Source organism: Rhopalosiphum maidis, chromosome 3 (genome assembly GCF_003676215.2).
Source record: "Rhopalosiphum maidis isolate BTI-1 chromosome 3, ASM367621v3, whole genome shotgun sequence".
Lineage (NCBI taxonomy): Eukaryota > Metazoa > Arthropoda > Insecta > Hemiptera > Aphididae > Rhopalosiphum > Rhopalosiphum maidis.
This window is the reverse complement of record NC_040879.1, coordinates 813,196-831,295: the sequence shown is the minus strand read 5'-3', so window position 1 is coordinate 831,295 and position 18,100 is coordinate 813,196. Positions and strand designations below refer to the sequence as shown.

The window sequence follows — 18,100 nt, the reverse complement described above, 5'->3', positions numbered from 1 at the left end:
AATGAACTTTCATTTAACCCCGGGGGTGTTAGGAACCCTTGCACACACACTTAGATTAGTAAGCATATTATACAATAATATAGTAGTGTAAGCAATATGATTATTTTTTTTTGCAAGCGACTGCGTCGCCAAGACAAAAACGTAGAATAAGTAAGAGTTAGTCGTGAATAAGTAGCCGATTCGTATAATACTGTGTTGTTAAAATATTCTTAATAATAAAATAATTAATAAAGTATTTTCTTAAAGTTAAACAGATTTTGTGTAGTGTTTTGAATACAACCCGTAAGTGAACGGACTCTTTTACAACATATAAATATATACCTTTGGGCCTTAACCGAAAGAGTATATAACAGCGGTATTTGATTAATATATTAAAACCATTTATTGTAGTTGATACCCGATTGTCTTCTATTGATATCCAAACAAAAGTAAAGTAAAAATGTATAATTATTAATCTAGTTTATTGAACATTCAAATTTTTCAATTTAAGTTTACGATACCCACGTTGAGTACATGTGATTCAGAAAAAATAACTTAAAAATTTGTATGAGCATTAAACTAGATTTGATCCTTATTAGTTATTTTTATTTGAACTCTATAGGCTAATAAAAATCATTTTTTATTTAAGTTTTAGTAGCTTTAAATTTCTTTGCTACTGAGTCGTATCAAACGTCAGTTGGGAATAGTCGATTCATGAATTTGTCGCAGTCATCTGTGATGTGTAAAAGAAATAGTTGCTGCTTTGAACCAACCCGAAATTTTTAATACTTGAGTAAAATTTCCCAGTAATATTCAAGAGCTTGATGAAGTTCGCAACGAGTAATATATGTTCAATTTAATTATTTTAAAATATACATTATAAAAGATTATGTTTGAAATAAATTTTGTTAAAACTGTAAAGGTTTTATAGAAAAACTGGATTTGCTGGAATTATAGGCTGCTTAGATTGTACCCACATAGCCATTGTTTCTTTTTCAAAAAATATGAATCTTGTTGAAAACCAATACCCTGAATATATATATGTCAACCGCAAGAACTATCATTCAATTAATGTTCAGCTAGTTAGTAGATTTACTTACTATTATAAAATTACAAGTAGATCATAAATTATGTTACCGAAATACCTGCACAAAGATCCACGTTTTAAATATAGGCATGTGATTCAAATCTAAAAGTGTAAAACGTAAACGCACTGTTTCCCGGAAACACTCATGATGTTCATATATAGAACAACAGTAATGTTTCAATAATGCTCAAAGAACCGCATAATCATAATTATAGTGACTACTTTTTATTAGGTAAATTTTATTTAAAAATACTACTTAACCATAATAATTTGTGTGCTCACTAAGAAGATACAGGCCTGAATATATGGTAATGGCCAATTGGACGATCAATTTTATATTGAATGAAATAAAAATAATCAAACTGCGAAAGTAGCAAAATGCAAATACTGTATTATCAGACGAAAATTTTAATTCAGAAATAAGTATTACAAATTTAATAACCTTGTTACGACCAATTTGGGATAAGAATTTGGAAAATTCTAAATTTAGAAAGACCCTTTTCAACCATATTAGTTTACCAATTTATTGATTGATAAGATGAGTTCATACTCATATCAATCATGAGAGTGCATTTTTGTAATAAATTATTCATGAATTGATATACAGTCGGTTAGTCGAACCTTTATTTAACAAATTTGATGGTTCTTTGAAAACAGTTCGTTAAATAAAAGTATTAATTTTCATTACTTAAAAAACTAATTTTTACTGTACGAAATTTATTAAAATATATTGTATGTATGTATAATAACTATTACACTGAATAAACTAAATTGAAAAAATAAGTACAAAACCGGCGACGAATAGTTGGCGACATTTGATTTTAAAGTACAGTGAAAACTCTTTATAACGAATTTGAAGGGACCAAGAGTTTTCGTAATAAAAAAGGTTTAAAAAAATAAATTTTTTTTTAGAAATTACGTCGATAATAAAATGAATATATTCGATATCGATAATAACGGTATTATTGCGATATTAAAAGTAGATAATAAAATAATGTAATTATTATTGTAAATTTCGGCATTTTTGCCGATTACTTTTATAATTTATAATACGATAACAGGTAAATTGTCTTATGAAACATAAAATCTCATCAAAAACACTCCGTGTAAAAACATCGCTAAATAAAAAAAATCACTTAAATTACAAAAGTTGTGATATCAAAAATTAGCTAAGTAATTTCATAAATTCATTAATTATAAGTATTTATAACTGTTTGTATTTAATATACCTTGTGTATTTATGTGGTGCAAATAATATTTTACTTAGCTTGGCTGCTACTAGAAGGATGTATTTAAATAGTTGTATTGTTCTATAGTTTAACAATAATAAAAATGATGCGAATATTTATGTAGAATTCGAGACATAGTGCATTTGGTTTCTTAGCTGTAGAGACATAAATATTAATGACTGTGCCAAGCTAAGTAAAATATTATATGCACCAAATAAATACACAAGGTACATTAAATACAAACAGTTCAATTTCTTATTATCTTAACATATTATATGATGCAATATCGATTTCCGTCCCGCGGGCCCCTCTGCCACCGCCCGAAGACGACACGGATCTATAAAGACGTGCACAGACACTATCACCATTTCCCCGTATCCGTGGTTCGGAGTGACCGGCCGTCAATGTATTAATTAGCCACCAATTGAAATATTCGATATAGCATATACAGGCCAAGTAATATTATATAATCATTAGGTAATGTCGTTGACGTATACTTTATCCGGTGCATGATATATGCCTAACGGCCTTTTTCTATTACACTTGTTTTTTTTACTCCACAGGACAACATGTTGAAGTAGTCAAAAAATCCATCAACGAGGGCGTCTCGGGGACAACGCTCAGAACATTGGATAAAACTTGATGATATTTTATATTATTATGTACGTTACGAAAAAAATACTTTGGTCGGTATTAATTATTGAATTACATACATATATATATTTATTTATTATTGGTGTGCTCAACGGCCTTATTTACTGTATATTACATTATTATATATGATTGTTGACTTGTTGTGCTCGACAGCACTAAGTATTGTGTTACATATATATATATATATTTATTACTGTGCTCAATGGGCAATGGCACTATATGTATTGTGCACAATTTATTACTAATGTAAATGTTGTGTTTAACGGCATTACCTTTATATAAATATATTTATTATTATTGGTATACGTGCCGGTAACCGATGATCGGAGTTGTGCCATATTATTCTGTCATATTACACATTTGTGATATTGTTATTATTATTATTTTTAGTGTGACCTTTACTTGGGGCGAAGTTTTTATGTCGTATGGCTTTTCTTGGTTATAACTTACGTATTATTCTTTTTTCACTTGTTAATATAAATATTACAAAAATAATCATCATCAAAACAATGCGTTTATTATTCTTTCTGCTTGTTTTTATTTTTTTTTCATCGTATATAGTATTATAAAATCCCACATGCTCCGGTTTCAAAATCTCGGCTGTGGGTTGGTGACCTAACCATTTTCGTCAATTTACGCTCCACACACCGAACCTGGGTACAAGATTGTGCGAGACGTTACAGAGGTATAATAGCATACGATCTGTGGGTACTCATGATGGATAATACTTGTTACTTTATAAATAATAATAGTTTTTATATTTGTTAAAAAAAAGTAACATACAATTAATTCGTGAAGTGTGCATTTTTTTCGTTACATAGAAACGTTTTCGAATTAAAATGTGTCACGATTCTATAAAATATTTTGTTATATAGAAAGACTCGTTAAATAGTCGTTTGGCTGTATGTTTATTATGTAAGTACTTTAAGTGATTTAAGGTTTTTTGAATAGGTTTTTTTCGTTCCGTTTTAATGTTTTTTCTTACGGATGACCAATGAATAGGGATTTATAACAATGGAATCGGCTAACGAGATTTATTTTGTGATAATAATATTAGATTGGATTTTGTTGGTGTGTTGTATTGTGTTGTTTGCCTTTGACAGCGGTCCAATGGGCACTATTATTGCTTAAATTCCTTAAATTCTTTATAAAGGTACGGTTTCCCTGCAGCGTCCTTCAGACGGGACATTATGACGCCGTGCTGTTGCACTCTTTGAAGCTGTGTAGGGAAACCGTACCGTAATAGTATAATACGACGTATGGCATATGGACTTCGTTGTAAACTCGTAAGTTTAATACCCGTGTCAATGTGTCACTGTATAGGTACAATGTACATAATATATTATGGGGTGTGTAGATCTCAAGGAATCTCACCAAGCTATACATTTCTGAGACACTGGGTATAGTCTATTTTATTTATTATGATAAAATAACAAATGCAAATTTAATTATTTAGTAAAAAAATATATTAACTAAATCTTAAAAGAAATTAACGAAAAATATATATGGTTTAGGTATATTTACTATAAAAACAAAAAAGGAGGGGCTTGCAGTGTCGACTGTCGAGTGTAGCTCAAGTCACTGTAATGTATGTACTAAATTTGAATTCAATGATATATTGTTTATCATTGTAGTTGTACTAAACAGTTTTTGAACGAAGACCGTCAGTCAATCTATAGCAGTTTTGGCCCTTGAGTAGTTTACCGAATACAATATTCGGAATATTTAATAATATAAGAATTAATTTTTTTAGGATATTGATTTGTCCTTTATATAATTTAAAACAAAATCACAATATGTATATTTTGTGTTAATGTCATAAAATAATAAAACCATTACCGGTATCGGTTCTTATGATTACTGATCAGTGATTGCAGATCGGCGATGCCGATTACAATAACAAGAATGCTTAAAGGCATCACAATACTAAAAACACATTTGCTTATATAAATATAATTTTATATAATATAAAACTATTATAGTCAATTTCGTAAAATTTGTTTTGCGTGGCAATACAACGCGAGTCGCGAACTCAATAATTTTACTAAATTATTATTTATAATATGTTTGCAACAATAAAATATATTAAATTTTAAATCACGCACCATCGTCTTAGTCCCATAATATATTTATGGTTATGATAAAAAAAATCTGAAATACTATTTTAGGTTATTAAAATCATTGTGTAAATCTAACTACTTTTACACGTAAAACATAGGCGGCTTCTTGGTAATGTACGGCTCTATGACAGGGGTCGGGAACCTATTCGTAGGAAAGAGCCATTTTTTCAAAAAATTACAAAACTTTGATATCCAGGGAGCCGCACAGGTTTGAACAACCTTTTTTTTTAATTGTAGTGTATAAATTATTACTTTATTAGTACATATACTAGAATAAAGATAGTATTATTATTTCATTGAGAAAATGGTAGGCAATAAAAACATAATAATACGTTCTCAACTTAGAAAATATAGAAAAACTTTATTTATCAATAAAATAACGCAGGTATAATATAATTTATATTTTACGGATCTCGATTGATAATTATCCAAAGAACCGCAGGTTCCCGACCTCTGCTCTATGACGTTACGCGGCTCTTCGACAACTTTCATTATCTCGTTAAATAATTATTTTTTTAAACGTTTTTCATTGTATTGACTATAATAATACACCGATAAACTTAAAATTAAAAAAAAAAAATCAGTGTTGTTATGTCCTTTAATTGAAATTGGGTACACTCCCAATACACGTCAATACCATTGCCTAAATACACGATTTCGAGTTTAAACGCGACTGCAACGTCGTTAAACGTTGTATTGTAGGTAAATTATAATATACAAGTCGTGACCTAGCCTAAACGTGGTTTACCTATAATTTTGGTTTTTATTGATTGGGTGTTCGATTCAAGCGCGTAAGTGGAGCGTAGCTATTATACGTCGAAGGAATGCGAGATCGCTTTCGGGTCGTCGCGACGTGAGCGTTCCGAAGAAACTGTTGGAAGTCGATCTTCAGGTTCGGGACGTGGAGCTCGCGACAATGTTGTCGGCGTAAAAATATGCAATATAATATGCATTGCAGTGGAAATACTCGTTCGTGACTATCAGCGTGATTGACTGTCGCTGCTGATCTAATAATAAAATATAAATTGTTCAAATAGGGCCGAGGCTATACATGGCGTATTCCGACGCGTTTTCCGTCGAATTTAAGATTCATTATCTTATAATATAGGAGTAGCTACTAGCTATACACAACGCGCGTAATATGCCGCGTATAGCCCCGGCCTAAGTGAGAAATTAAAATATCGTTGAATTTTATTTTATTATCAATGTATGTGCTTCGTCGACTCGTGTGTCCATATTAATGTGTTATATTAATAATAAAGCCAGTATTACTGAGTATTAGTTTATAAAATCAGTTTATTTTATACATTTTTGCTGAATTCCGTTTTAATTTTGACACTGTAACGGTTGAAAGCCGCCAATGCTCAGTCATTAGTACTCAGGTTAGTACAACTAAAATTAACAGTATTACTAGTTTTTTAATCTGTATGTAGTCAATAGTTTATTTGTTAAGAACATTTGTGAATATCTATAGTATTTGTTATGGAACTTTATTACATCGCAGGCATGCATGGCACCCTTTTTTTGGAATTATTATTTTATTTTTTGTCTTGTATGTTTTATTTTCAGGTTATACATGTTTTGCAGTATTGGGTAGTACCGTAACGAGAGTAACGCGTTACTTAATTTGTAATGCATAACGTAGTTTCATTAGAATTATTTCCAAGTAACAAAAATGTAATGGAAATTACTTTTGATAAGTAATTTCTATAATATAACGCGTTACAGTTTCAAATTATTTAACACCTATTCCAGTATTGTGAATTAAAAAAAAAAAAACTTTTAAAATTATGTCTATAATGCGGATACCTCTGTATTAGGTATATCAATCTAATATTTATTATTTAATTTGATTCCTCTAAATATGTACCTACATCCTATATGGAACGTTTCCATGAATGTCTCGTTATTCCGCACAATCTACCAAAAGTACAAAGTTTCGAACGTTATGCACTTATGCATTATCTATGTATAGTGTATACTCTATTCCAATCAAGGAAGGTATTCGGCAGCAATACTAATCTTTATACAGCCGTTTAATGTTATCACTTTGATACGGGACAATACTGGTAACCATAGGTGGATATCGTTGGGGGGTTAGAGGGCTTAACCCCCTAAATATTTCATGAGACCCCCAAAAAATCCAAACTTTATTCGAAATGTTATTATTACCTACTATTCTTTGTTTTAGTAATTATCTATTAATTTTTTTGAAAATTGTAAAATAATATTTTACCAACAAATGCCGCTAATAAATGTTTATAAGCAAATTATTTTTGTATTAAATATATTTGGATTCCAGATAAATTACATCTGATAACATTTATTATCGTATACAGTATACTATAAATAATTGCATTTGTATAATAATACTGCTATATATAATCAAACAGAAAAAGAATGGTGCCAATGCCAAATACTTAAAAAAAATATATTGTCAATACATTTACTAGTGACTAAAAAAAAAAAAAAATAATGTCATGTTGTATATCGAATTTAGTACTTGCACACATAGTTATTAAAAATAATATTATTTAATTTATTATTAATTATATCTATTTAAAATAGGTTAACAACATTTAAAATTGTTTAAAAAAGATTTAAATGTAAATTTTAATTAAGTTTTACATTCTTTTTTACACACACGCGACACAAGCGATACAGTAGCGTGATATTGGGCGACATTGGCATACGAAAATAATGGAATGCAGGGTATGCCGCTGCATAGTCTGCGGCTTTATGTGAGGGGCCCAAGTTTATCATATCCAAGCATTTTTGATAATATCTTCTATACTTTCTTAGTATAAAAAATATACAGTGTATTCACGCTAAGAGGTACCACGAAATATTTCAGTTGGATGACCTTGTATTGAAATGGGGTTTTCGGGGAAAGAAAAGGACTACCAAAATACATAATTTCAGATAAATTTTAAATTTTTAACCCTGTCGGTACGCACATACGCAATACAACTTACTTTTTTTTAAATGACAATACTATTTTTTTCCTACAGATTCGATTAGAGTATTTTTTTTTTAAACAGTTTTTGTATAAAAAGTTTTTTTATAACTACAAAATTGGTAAAGTTATAGTATGCTGAATTTTAAATTTACGAATAATTTGTTTCTGACAAAATTTAAACTAAATTCAACTTTATGTTACTTTAAAATCGAAATAATATTTCCGATATTATTGTTAAATGCCTGTTTATAGACAGATAAGATAAAATGAACAATATTTTTATCGTAATTTACTCTCATTTTTTCCCTTCATACCTACATCTGAAATAAATAAGTTAGCTAATTGAAGATAATGAAAATTATAAAAGTTTGCACACTTTGAATTTGAAATTAAAATGTATTTATTTGCAATAACAGTTCTATCTAATAAATTGTTTAAAGTTTCCACCTTGATGTTCCAAACATGATTCCAAACGTTTTAAAAATTCCCTTGATGTGCTAGCGTTTATTTGTTCTTCTCCTAAATTATTACAAGCCAGTCTAATTTTGTTTTTTAAATCTTGTATATTAATAGGTGGGTCCGCATATACAACATTTTTTAAATGCCCCCATAAAAAAAAATCCAATGGCGTCAAATCTGGAGATCTTGCCGGCCATGGAATTACTCTATAGGTACCAATCCATCGGTTGGGAAAAATTTCATTTAAATATTGTCGAACAATGATGGCGTTGTGTGCTGGTGCACCATCTTGTTGAAAATGCATATTTTACTCCGTGTGGCTAATGGAACATTTTCTAACAGTAATGGTAACTGATTAGCAAGAAAATCTAGATATCTTCTATCTGTAAGTGTTCCGTCATAAAAATAAGGACCTATAAGTTTTCCACCGATTAATCCACACCACACATTTATACCCCAAACTGTCTGAAAGTTAGTTTATCGAGACCAGTGTGGATTTGTATCGTCCCAAAATCTATTGTTTTGTTTATTCATTATTCCGTTGTTTGTAAATTTAGATTCATCACTCCACAAAATACGATTATAAAATAAATTGTCGATTTCAAATTGAACACTAAACCATGCCAAAAATTGTAATATACGTTCAGGATCCCCGATTCGTAAATGTTGGATAAACTCAGGTTTATACGCATGCATTTTGTATTTTTTCAAAATATTATGTACTGCCCCCACTGATATACCAATTTGTCGAGATACATGTCTTATTGATGAACGTGGATAAGTTCGTATGTAAGGCATTACCTGCAATTCAGTGTCTTCATCAAAATTATTTGGTCTAGGCTGCCGTTGTCTATTTTGATTATTAGGAAATTGACCGTTTTCATTTAATCCACGTAGAAGTCTATGGACATAATTGTGATGTGGGTGAAACCTATCTGGATACCGATCTGCGTACACCCGAGCTGCTTGTCGAGAACTACGATTACATTCGCCAAAAATTATAATAAGTTCTACTTTTTCACTGTTATTCATTTTAATAAATGTTTAAAAACACGACGTTGTGTGAATAGCAATTGTCACAAGACTAGTTTTGAAGTATTAATACAATTATTACTAGTCAGTGTCTCAGTGAAAATAATTTATCAACAATTATTTATAAAATAAATGTATAACGAACCGGATTTACTATCTTAATTATCAGCGAATGTCGCCAAGTTCTTTTTATTATCTTATCTGTCTAAAAATAGGCATTTAACAATATTTTTTTTTCTTTATTTGAGATAAACAATCTATATCCTATGGGTACAATAAGTTTATATGGTTAAAGTAATTTATAACATGATACGCTTGACGAGAGAAGTCATCCACTAATGACACTCAATATTGATTTTTTTTTTTTTTTTATATAAAATTTAAGCAACTGATGCTCTGACTTTGGATTAGTTGATGGGAGGGGGGTGAGCAAGTAGGTCACGACACCATTTTCGTTTTAAACGTCTGGGTGGGTTTCCAGGAATCGAAAGGACTGCAAGATTACGTATTAGCGGGTTGCTATTAGAGGAAAAACGGTTGTGGAAGCGTTGGTAATGAGCTATAGTTTCTTCGCGTACCAATTTCATTTTTAAATCAGTGTGAATAGTGTGGTTTGAAAAGTAAGGAGGAGCATTTAAAAGTTTTCTAAGTGCTATGTTTTGAAAAGTTTGTATTTTATTTATGTTTGATTTTTTAGCATTACCCCATAACTGTATGCCATAGGTCCAGACTGGTGTGATTAAGGATTTATATATGAGCAGTTTTGTGTTGATATTAGTGAATTTGTTATTGTTATTAAATGTTTTAAGAAGGCGTAAACGAGAGTTTGAGTTTATTCGTTTAGACTTAATATGGTGGGCCCAGGTTAATCTACGATCTAGAGTTAAACCAAGATATTTAACTGTTTGAGAGTTTGGAATAGAGATACCATGGATGGAGACAGCTGGGCAGGGAGTAGGTCTAAGGGTAAAAGTACAATGCATGGATTTTGACTGGTTTATTTTCAACCGCCAATTGGTGTACCATTCTTCCATGAGGGAGAGGTGATTTTGAAGATGGCGGGAAGCAATAATCGGGTCATTATTTACTGAAAATATAGCTTTATCGTCGGCATAGTCGGCAACTAGCGTATTCGGGGAGGTTGGTTGATCAGAGGCGTAGATGTTGTAGAGCACAGGCGAAAGAATTCCACCTTGCGGAACGCCTGCCGATATTTTGGCTATACTGGAGAGGGTTTCACCGAAACGAGTACTGAAATATCTGTCAGAAAGATATGATTTAATATTTAGGAAGTATACAGGATGTAAAAATTTTTTCAATTTGAAAAGAAGCCCTTGGTGCCAGACCCTATCAAACGCTTGAGAGATATCAAGAAAAACGCAAGTGCAATATAATTTTTTTTCTAATGCGTAAGAAATTGCATCTACAACTCTATGAACTTGGTGGATTGTTGAGTGGGTAGATTGAAATCCAAACTGGGAGTTGGGAAGAATGGAATGTATAGTTAGGTCAGGCAGAATTCGTTTTAGTAAAAGTCTTTCGAGGATTTTAGCGAAAAAGGGTAACAGACTAATTGGTCGGTAAGAGGAGATGGAGTCAGGAGGTTTATTTGGCTTTGGAACAAGAATAATAATCGAGAATTTCCAGTGAGTAGAAAAATATGAGAGCCTGAGAACAGAGTTAAATAAATGTGGTGGGGTGGATGATCGCTTTTTTTGGCAGGCATCTGGCAACTTCAGCAGTAATATGATCAAACCCTGGAGACTTTGAGTGGGTATTTATCAATAGCATATTTAACTTCATTCGGAGTGAAGTGTTTGACTGGATGTGTTACTGGTAGTGGGGAGTTTAGAAACTCTTCCATAGAATTGATGTTATTAGAAGAGGCAATATCAGGGTGAGGCTGAAAAATTTCGGATAGATGGAGTTTGAACAGTTCGGCTTTACCTGTATCAGATATAGCAAAGCTACCATCGTTTTTTTTTTATTGGGACGTTTGGGGCTTTAGTTTTGCATGCATTTTTTGTAGCTTTCCAAAGACTACCATCATTTGAGAGATTAGTTAGAAAGCTTTCAAGAGATTTTGTTTTGAGTTTGGCTAACAATTTTTTTAGATGGTTGGCTAGTTTGTTGTATTTTTGCTTGTGAGAAGGTAGGCGGGTTCGTTGGTACAGGGCCCTAGACCTAAGTTTTTCAACAATGATTTCACGAATGTTGGTCTGGTATAGCAGGAGTTTTAGAAGGGTTGAGAGAAGTGACTGTAGATGACCAAGCAGCAGTTTGAATGAGGTTTGTGAGATTGTTAACAGCTAGATCCAGGTCGTCATAGGATTTTAATTTAATGTTTAATTTGATTTGTTGGTCGACAATGTCATGAAATTTGATTTTGTTAGTGGTGTGATTAAATAATTTCGGGGATTCCTGTCGAAGATTTGGCAGTGATGGCGTTATTGCTCGACGCCGAAGAAGAGGAAAATATTGACCGTGCGGTAGTCAAAAAACGATCTATATGGGTTCACGACATTTAAAAAAAAAGAAAAGTAGAAGGAGAACATGCAACTTTGTGTAAAGAGTTGGAAGACTATGAAGACAAATTTCTTAAATATTTTCGAATGTCAAAGTACCAATTTAATATTCTACTTTTAAAACTTGAGAGTAATATTTCCAAACAAAATACACACTTTCGAGAAGCAATATCTCCAAAATAAACAATCTAAAATACATACATATTTATAAATGTATTATAATAAATATTATAATTTATATAAATGTATTAATTACATATCATATTACGTATTTTTTTAGGTTCTTAGGAACAGGTGACTCTTACCAATCGATTGCTTTCAGTTTTAGATTGGGGCATTCAACAGTGCAGTCAATTGTATTGGAAGTATGCAGTGCAATAATCTTTAAATTAAAGGAGGAGTATCTTTCAATTCCCAGTGAAGAAGATTGAATGCGAATCGCTAAAGAATTTTGGGAAATTTGGAATTTCCACAATTGCATAGGCGCATTGGACGGAAAACATGTGGTTATCGAGGCACCTACTAATAGTGGATCACTCTACTTAAACTACAAAAAAACCTTCTCGATAGTATTACTTGCTCTTGTGGATGCTCAATATAAATTTTTAGCCGTCGATATAGGAGCATACGGAAAAAATAGTGACAGAGGAATTCTCTCGAATTCAAATTTAGGAAAAGCTTTAAAAAAAAATAAATTAAATATTCCGAATGACCAATACCTTCCAGATGCTAATGAAAAATTGCCCCTAGTTATAATAGGAGACGAGGCTTTTCCGCTCAAAAAATATTTGTTAAGACTTTACCCAGGACCGCAAATGTATGAAGACCAGAAGAAAAAAAGCTTTAATGACCGTCTTTCAAGAGCACGTACAGTTGTTGAGGACGCTTTTGGTCAACTTACAGCAAAGTTTCGAATTTATTGTAGAAGACTGAATGCATTACTACGAAATGCTGATACCATAGTGATGACAACTTGTATACTACACAATTTTATTAAAACAGGTGCCACCGAGGTTTATAGTAAAGAAATGTCATCAGGTTTGTCTTTACCTGGACATATTACACGATTACATCGACATAGGGAAAGTGCCCAAAAAGAAGCTTTTAAAAATCGTGATAAATTCAAAAATTTTCTGTGTTCACCAGCAGGAAAACTTCCTTGGGAATAGATAAAAATAATATAGAAACGCCTTTTTTAAAAACAATGTTTTGATTTATTCATTTTAATGTATACAATTAATTTCAAATGCGTTATTTCTAAAAATGTGTAAAATATAAATCGAATTTCTTTTTCATAAAATAAAAAAACAAAACTTTTTGATAAAATAAAAACAATATTCTGTTAAATTTAAATTAGATGTTTACAAATACATTACATTACTTTAAATAAACAAACTTGTTTTGTTGAATTATATTCTGTCTGTATCTGCTTGAAACTGTTGGAAATAACTGGTTGCTGAAGATGTTAAGTTTTGTGCCTCTTGACTATCTTCAGAATGTTATTGAAGTGGATATAAACTGTTGAATTGTGACTGAAAATGATGTTGACTTTGACCTGGAGGTATCTGAGGAGCTACTGCTTGCACCTGAGGTTGTACATCAAAGTTTGATATAGATTGTGAGCGCGGATGAAATAGTTGCTGTTGTACATTTCCCAAGTTTTCTAATTCTATCTCTGAAACGATGGCAAACATTTTTGTTTTGGCCAGATACTGATGATATGGCGAAAATTGCTTGACGGTAGAACACATGCTCAAAGAAAATTGATCAATAGCACTTGGCTCATTTTTTTCCTTCAGGTCTTCCTCATTTCTTTTCTCTAATATATACTTCATTAAAGATGAAGATGCCGTTTCTGAAGGAGAAATTGATACCTTGCTTTTTTTTTTGGCCATAATTGGTTGGCGAAATTCTTTTGGTGATGGTGTTGACGTGCATGGACTTAAATTATTAAAATAAGTATCATTACAGGAAGGATCAGTATCAAGTTCAGTGTTCTTTTCGGGTAGACATATTTCATTATCCCCTTCAAACAGTTCTTCATCGTCATCACTCACTGATTCGATGTTACTCATGGATTCTCTTTCTTTCATATGCGCTTTTAAAAACTGCAACTCTTCTTCAAACTTCCATTTTTTTAAAAGTTTAGACTTTTGTCCTGATTTGGTCACCGCATTTTTTTGAGCTCTTCTAAATGAGTCTCGCAAGTTTGTCCATGTTTTTTTGCAATCTTGTACTAAAGAAACATAATTTAATTAAAAAAGGTGAACAAGTGGGTGTCGCTCTGCTGTACAGTAGGTTACAAGTGAGTCACTGTAATGGATTGTGTTTAATTTTAATCCAATGATACAATAGAATTTTATAAGAAAAACGATTCTGAGCGATAGTCAGTCAGCCTACCTATGATATTACTCAGTACATTTTATGATATTATTATCAATAAAGTTATTAATATATTATAACCTATTTACGTGGAACCTTGTTTTAAATTTTCAATCCTTAGCTATAAAAGTTGAACATTTTATAAATTTTTAACTACGAAATAATTTTAAATTTGATAAATGTTGTCAACATTTGAATTTTAAATGCTTATAAAAAAAATTGTGCCTTAATTGTTTTATATTCTGAAAAAAAGTGATATCGTCACTTATTTAACTTAAAAGTAGTACTAAAAAAATAGCCATATTCCACATTGAAAAGAATTATAGATCTTTTTGTAATAAAGTGTTTTACATACCAGGTTGTTTTAATATAGCAGCGATTTCTCTCCAAATGGTTTCTTTATATGCATGATCGCTGTATTTTTTGATATTCATATCATATAAACAAGATCGCCCTCTGACCAATTCAATTAACATTTCCGTATTCATTTTTCAAATTTTTCAAATTTAATAAATATTTTAGTTATAAAAATTGTATTAAAATAAAAGTAAATGTAATTGAATAGTAACTTTTAATAAATAAAATGTTGCAGACGTCATTCGTCTTGACAGTTAACACTACAAATGCACACAAATATCAACAAATAAATAATATTATTAGTAATCAGTTTATATGGTCCGTACTTGTTTGGTTTATTTAAATATGGGATTATTTTTGTACATACTATGATTAGTATCTATTTTGAGTAACATAAACAACATATTATTAATTATACTATCATTCCATAATTTATATATATAAACCATATTTTATAGTTGAATCTAATATAAAGACTGTATCCATGTACTACGTCTATAATAATTATAATATTATTATTGTATAATATAATATAATCTTTATGTATATAAATCAAGCGTTCGACGAGTTTGTGCGCAATGCACTCTGAAACTTCTCAACAAATTATTACATACTCAATTATTAATAAATAATATTATAAGAGTTATAAAATAATAATTATGAGTACATAAAAATATGTATATTTCAACTAAATTGATTCCGACAGTGACCGACAGACCGATAAAACATTCTTTGCTCGAATGTCTCGTCGTGTCGTTACGGACCTTGCCGGATCAGTGTGAATTACCGTATTCAATAATATGGATATAATATTTTTTCGGGTCGTGCCGTGTCGTGTCGTACCAGTGTGAATCGGGCTTAAGGGGACTACAGCACACGCATTTTTCATACGTTTTAGACCAATAAGCGGTAGTAAATTACACATACTTCGGAATGTCCAATTTAAATTTTTAATACATGTATGAACTCTTTGACAAAATATCTAGGCTTTTTAGGAAGTCAATTTTTGATTTTCAATTTTAAAAGCCCTTAAAATTAAGATATTTTTTTCAAAAATGTCATGAAATAATTGCATTATATTTGTATTTATTTTGAGCATATCTGATTTTAAATCAAAAAAGTAATTCCTAAAGAGCATAGTCTAGAAGATTATAAATTCAACCGTTTTTTTTAAATTTCAATCAAACTTCAGGAAGTATGTTTAATTTACTACCGCTTTTAGTAGTTTTTATAGTTATGCATACAAGAATATATTTCGTTTTTCGCTATGCATTGACATGTGCGTGCGCGTATGAGAGTTGCTTCCGGCGGCTCGGCGCGCGGCGGCGGTTGCTCGGTGCGGCGAGACATCGATTCTTGGAAACAATTAATGGATAAGGATTTTTGTATAGGTATAGCAAAATCAGCATAATCAAATATTTCTATAATTTAATAAAACCCAATACCCATATATTAGGAAATATAAAGTTGTACCGCCTAGCGCAGTGGCGCCTATATGAATCATTTGATTTCAACACTACACTCCGATCAGTAAGGTTGTCTGTAAAGTGTCCAGTGTTTTGTGTTTTTTTTCATTATTTTAAAAAATGGGTAAGGACTGGCGTTTTGGCCGAAAAACTAGGCGTAAGTTAAGTGCACCTAAATTAAAAAAACACAGATTGAACAATTTACAATCGATAAAAAAAAAAAGTGACAAAGATCATAGCTGCGGTGTTCAGGTAATTATATAAACACATATAGAATTTAGAACAATATAACTATTTTAAATATTGAAGAATATTCAGTATTATTTTATTTTAATTGTGACAGGGAAATACTCATTTATCAGTATCTGAAAATATTTCGACAGATAATAATACCATAGAACTTACTACTGTCACTAGGTAAGTAAATGCGTGATAAAACGTCACGTGCTAAAACTGTGAACGATATTTTATTTGGCACATTCACTGGAAATGCCGCCACTAGGTATGGAATTGCCAATGAAGTAATCGCTAAAGAACAGCTAGAAGACCTTCTAAAGACAAAAATACAATCTGCTGGTTTAGTTGTTGACAAAAATATACCATTTATAGCCGACTCCCCTGACGGAATACTAGACGATGAATCGCTAGTAGAAATTAAATGTCCAGCTAGTGCCAAAGAACTTGCACCAGAAGATGCTATACAAAGTAAAAAAATTAAATATTGCTCAATTAAGGACGGGACATTGTACTTAAAACGCAACGATAATTATTATTATCAAGTTCAGGGTCAACTGCACATCAGTCAAAAGACTTATTGCTATTTTTGTGTATGGACCCCAAAAGGTAAGCACAAATTATTAAAATTATATATTTATTTAAAATATATGTACTAAAATAAACTAATCATTACAGGTTTGATGTATGAAAAAATAAAACGAGACGATGATTTTTGGAAAAATAACATGGAGACCAAAATTAAAACGTTTTATTTAGAAAATCTCTTACCAGCCTTAATCAAAGAAAATTTAATGCAATAAATATTTTAATACTTTTTTTTTAATCCTCAAAATAATTTTATATACATATACATTATTATATTATATAGTTTTTTTATTATTAATTAAACCCATATATGTATTAATTGTATCTGCAGTCATTACTTACTTCATATTTGTTTATTAATTGTATCTATCGTAATTCATTCTAGGCTGTCTACAGCATTTTTATTAATTTTACGAGTATTGTATTTTTTAAATTTTAACTAGGTAATAGCTATTATGATAATATCATAAAAACAGATGCCCGTATGAATGTGTAACATAAATATATAAACACATTATAACAATAATAATTGTTTCTTTTGATTATTATCGTAGTTCCAGAAATTCGTATTTTGGATAATGGGCGGGTGGCAGTATGATAAAAGCGATAACGGATTACACACACTAATGTTCATTTACTACTCACACATAGACAAAGCCAAAATGTTCATGTCATACAAATTGCCTAAATATTACTCCTTAAAACATCATACGCTGGAGCCCCCTTAACTAGTTTCATTTTTAGGGTTTGGGTAGTTAAACAATAAATGAGTTGGTATACCTACAATAAAATTGTGCCATGTGTTTTTCGGCAAACGGGTTTCAGCAAGATTTATAAAAATGTTTTCCAATCACTCGTTATATCTACACAATTGCGGCAACCACACCACACCGCATCGTTGCATCGGTAATCTCATATCTATACGAACTATGATATATGTTTACATATAGTGGCACAATGTTTGTGTTTTGTATTACTATTAAGCAACTATTTAAAATAAGTTTAATCTGCAAACATAAAAATATTTAG

The 18,100-nt window shown here is 30.9% G+C and overlaps 1 protein-coding gene across 1 annotated transcript; it reads right to left on the bottom strand.

Moving 5' to 3' along the window:
* Positions 1–13,543: 13,543 nt before the first annotated feature.
* On the bottom strand, positions 13,544–14,914 carry LOC113560076. Its single transcript, XM_026965855.1, has 2 exons — positions 14,782–14,914; positions 13,544–14,280 (listed from the first exon to the last, which is right to left on the bottom strand). Exons 1-2 carry the CDS (start codon positions 14,912–14,914, stop codon positions 13,544–13,546), a joined length of 870 nt encoding a protein of 289 aa, XP_026821656.1.
* Positions 14,915–18,100: the final 3,186 nt, after the last annotated feature.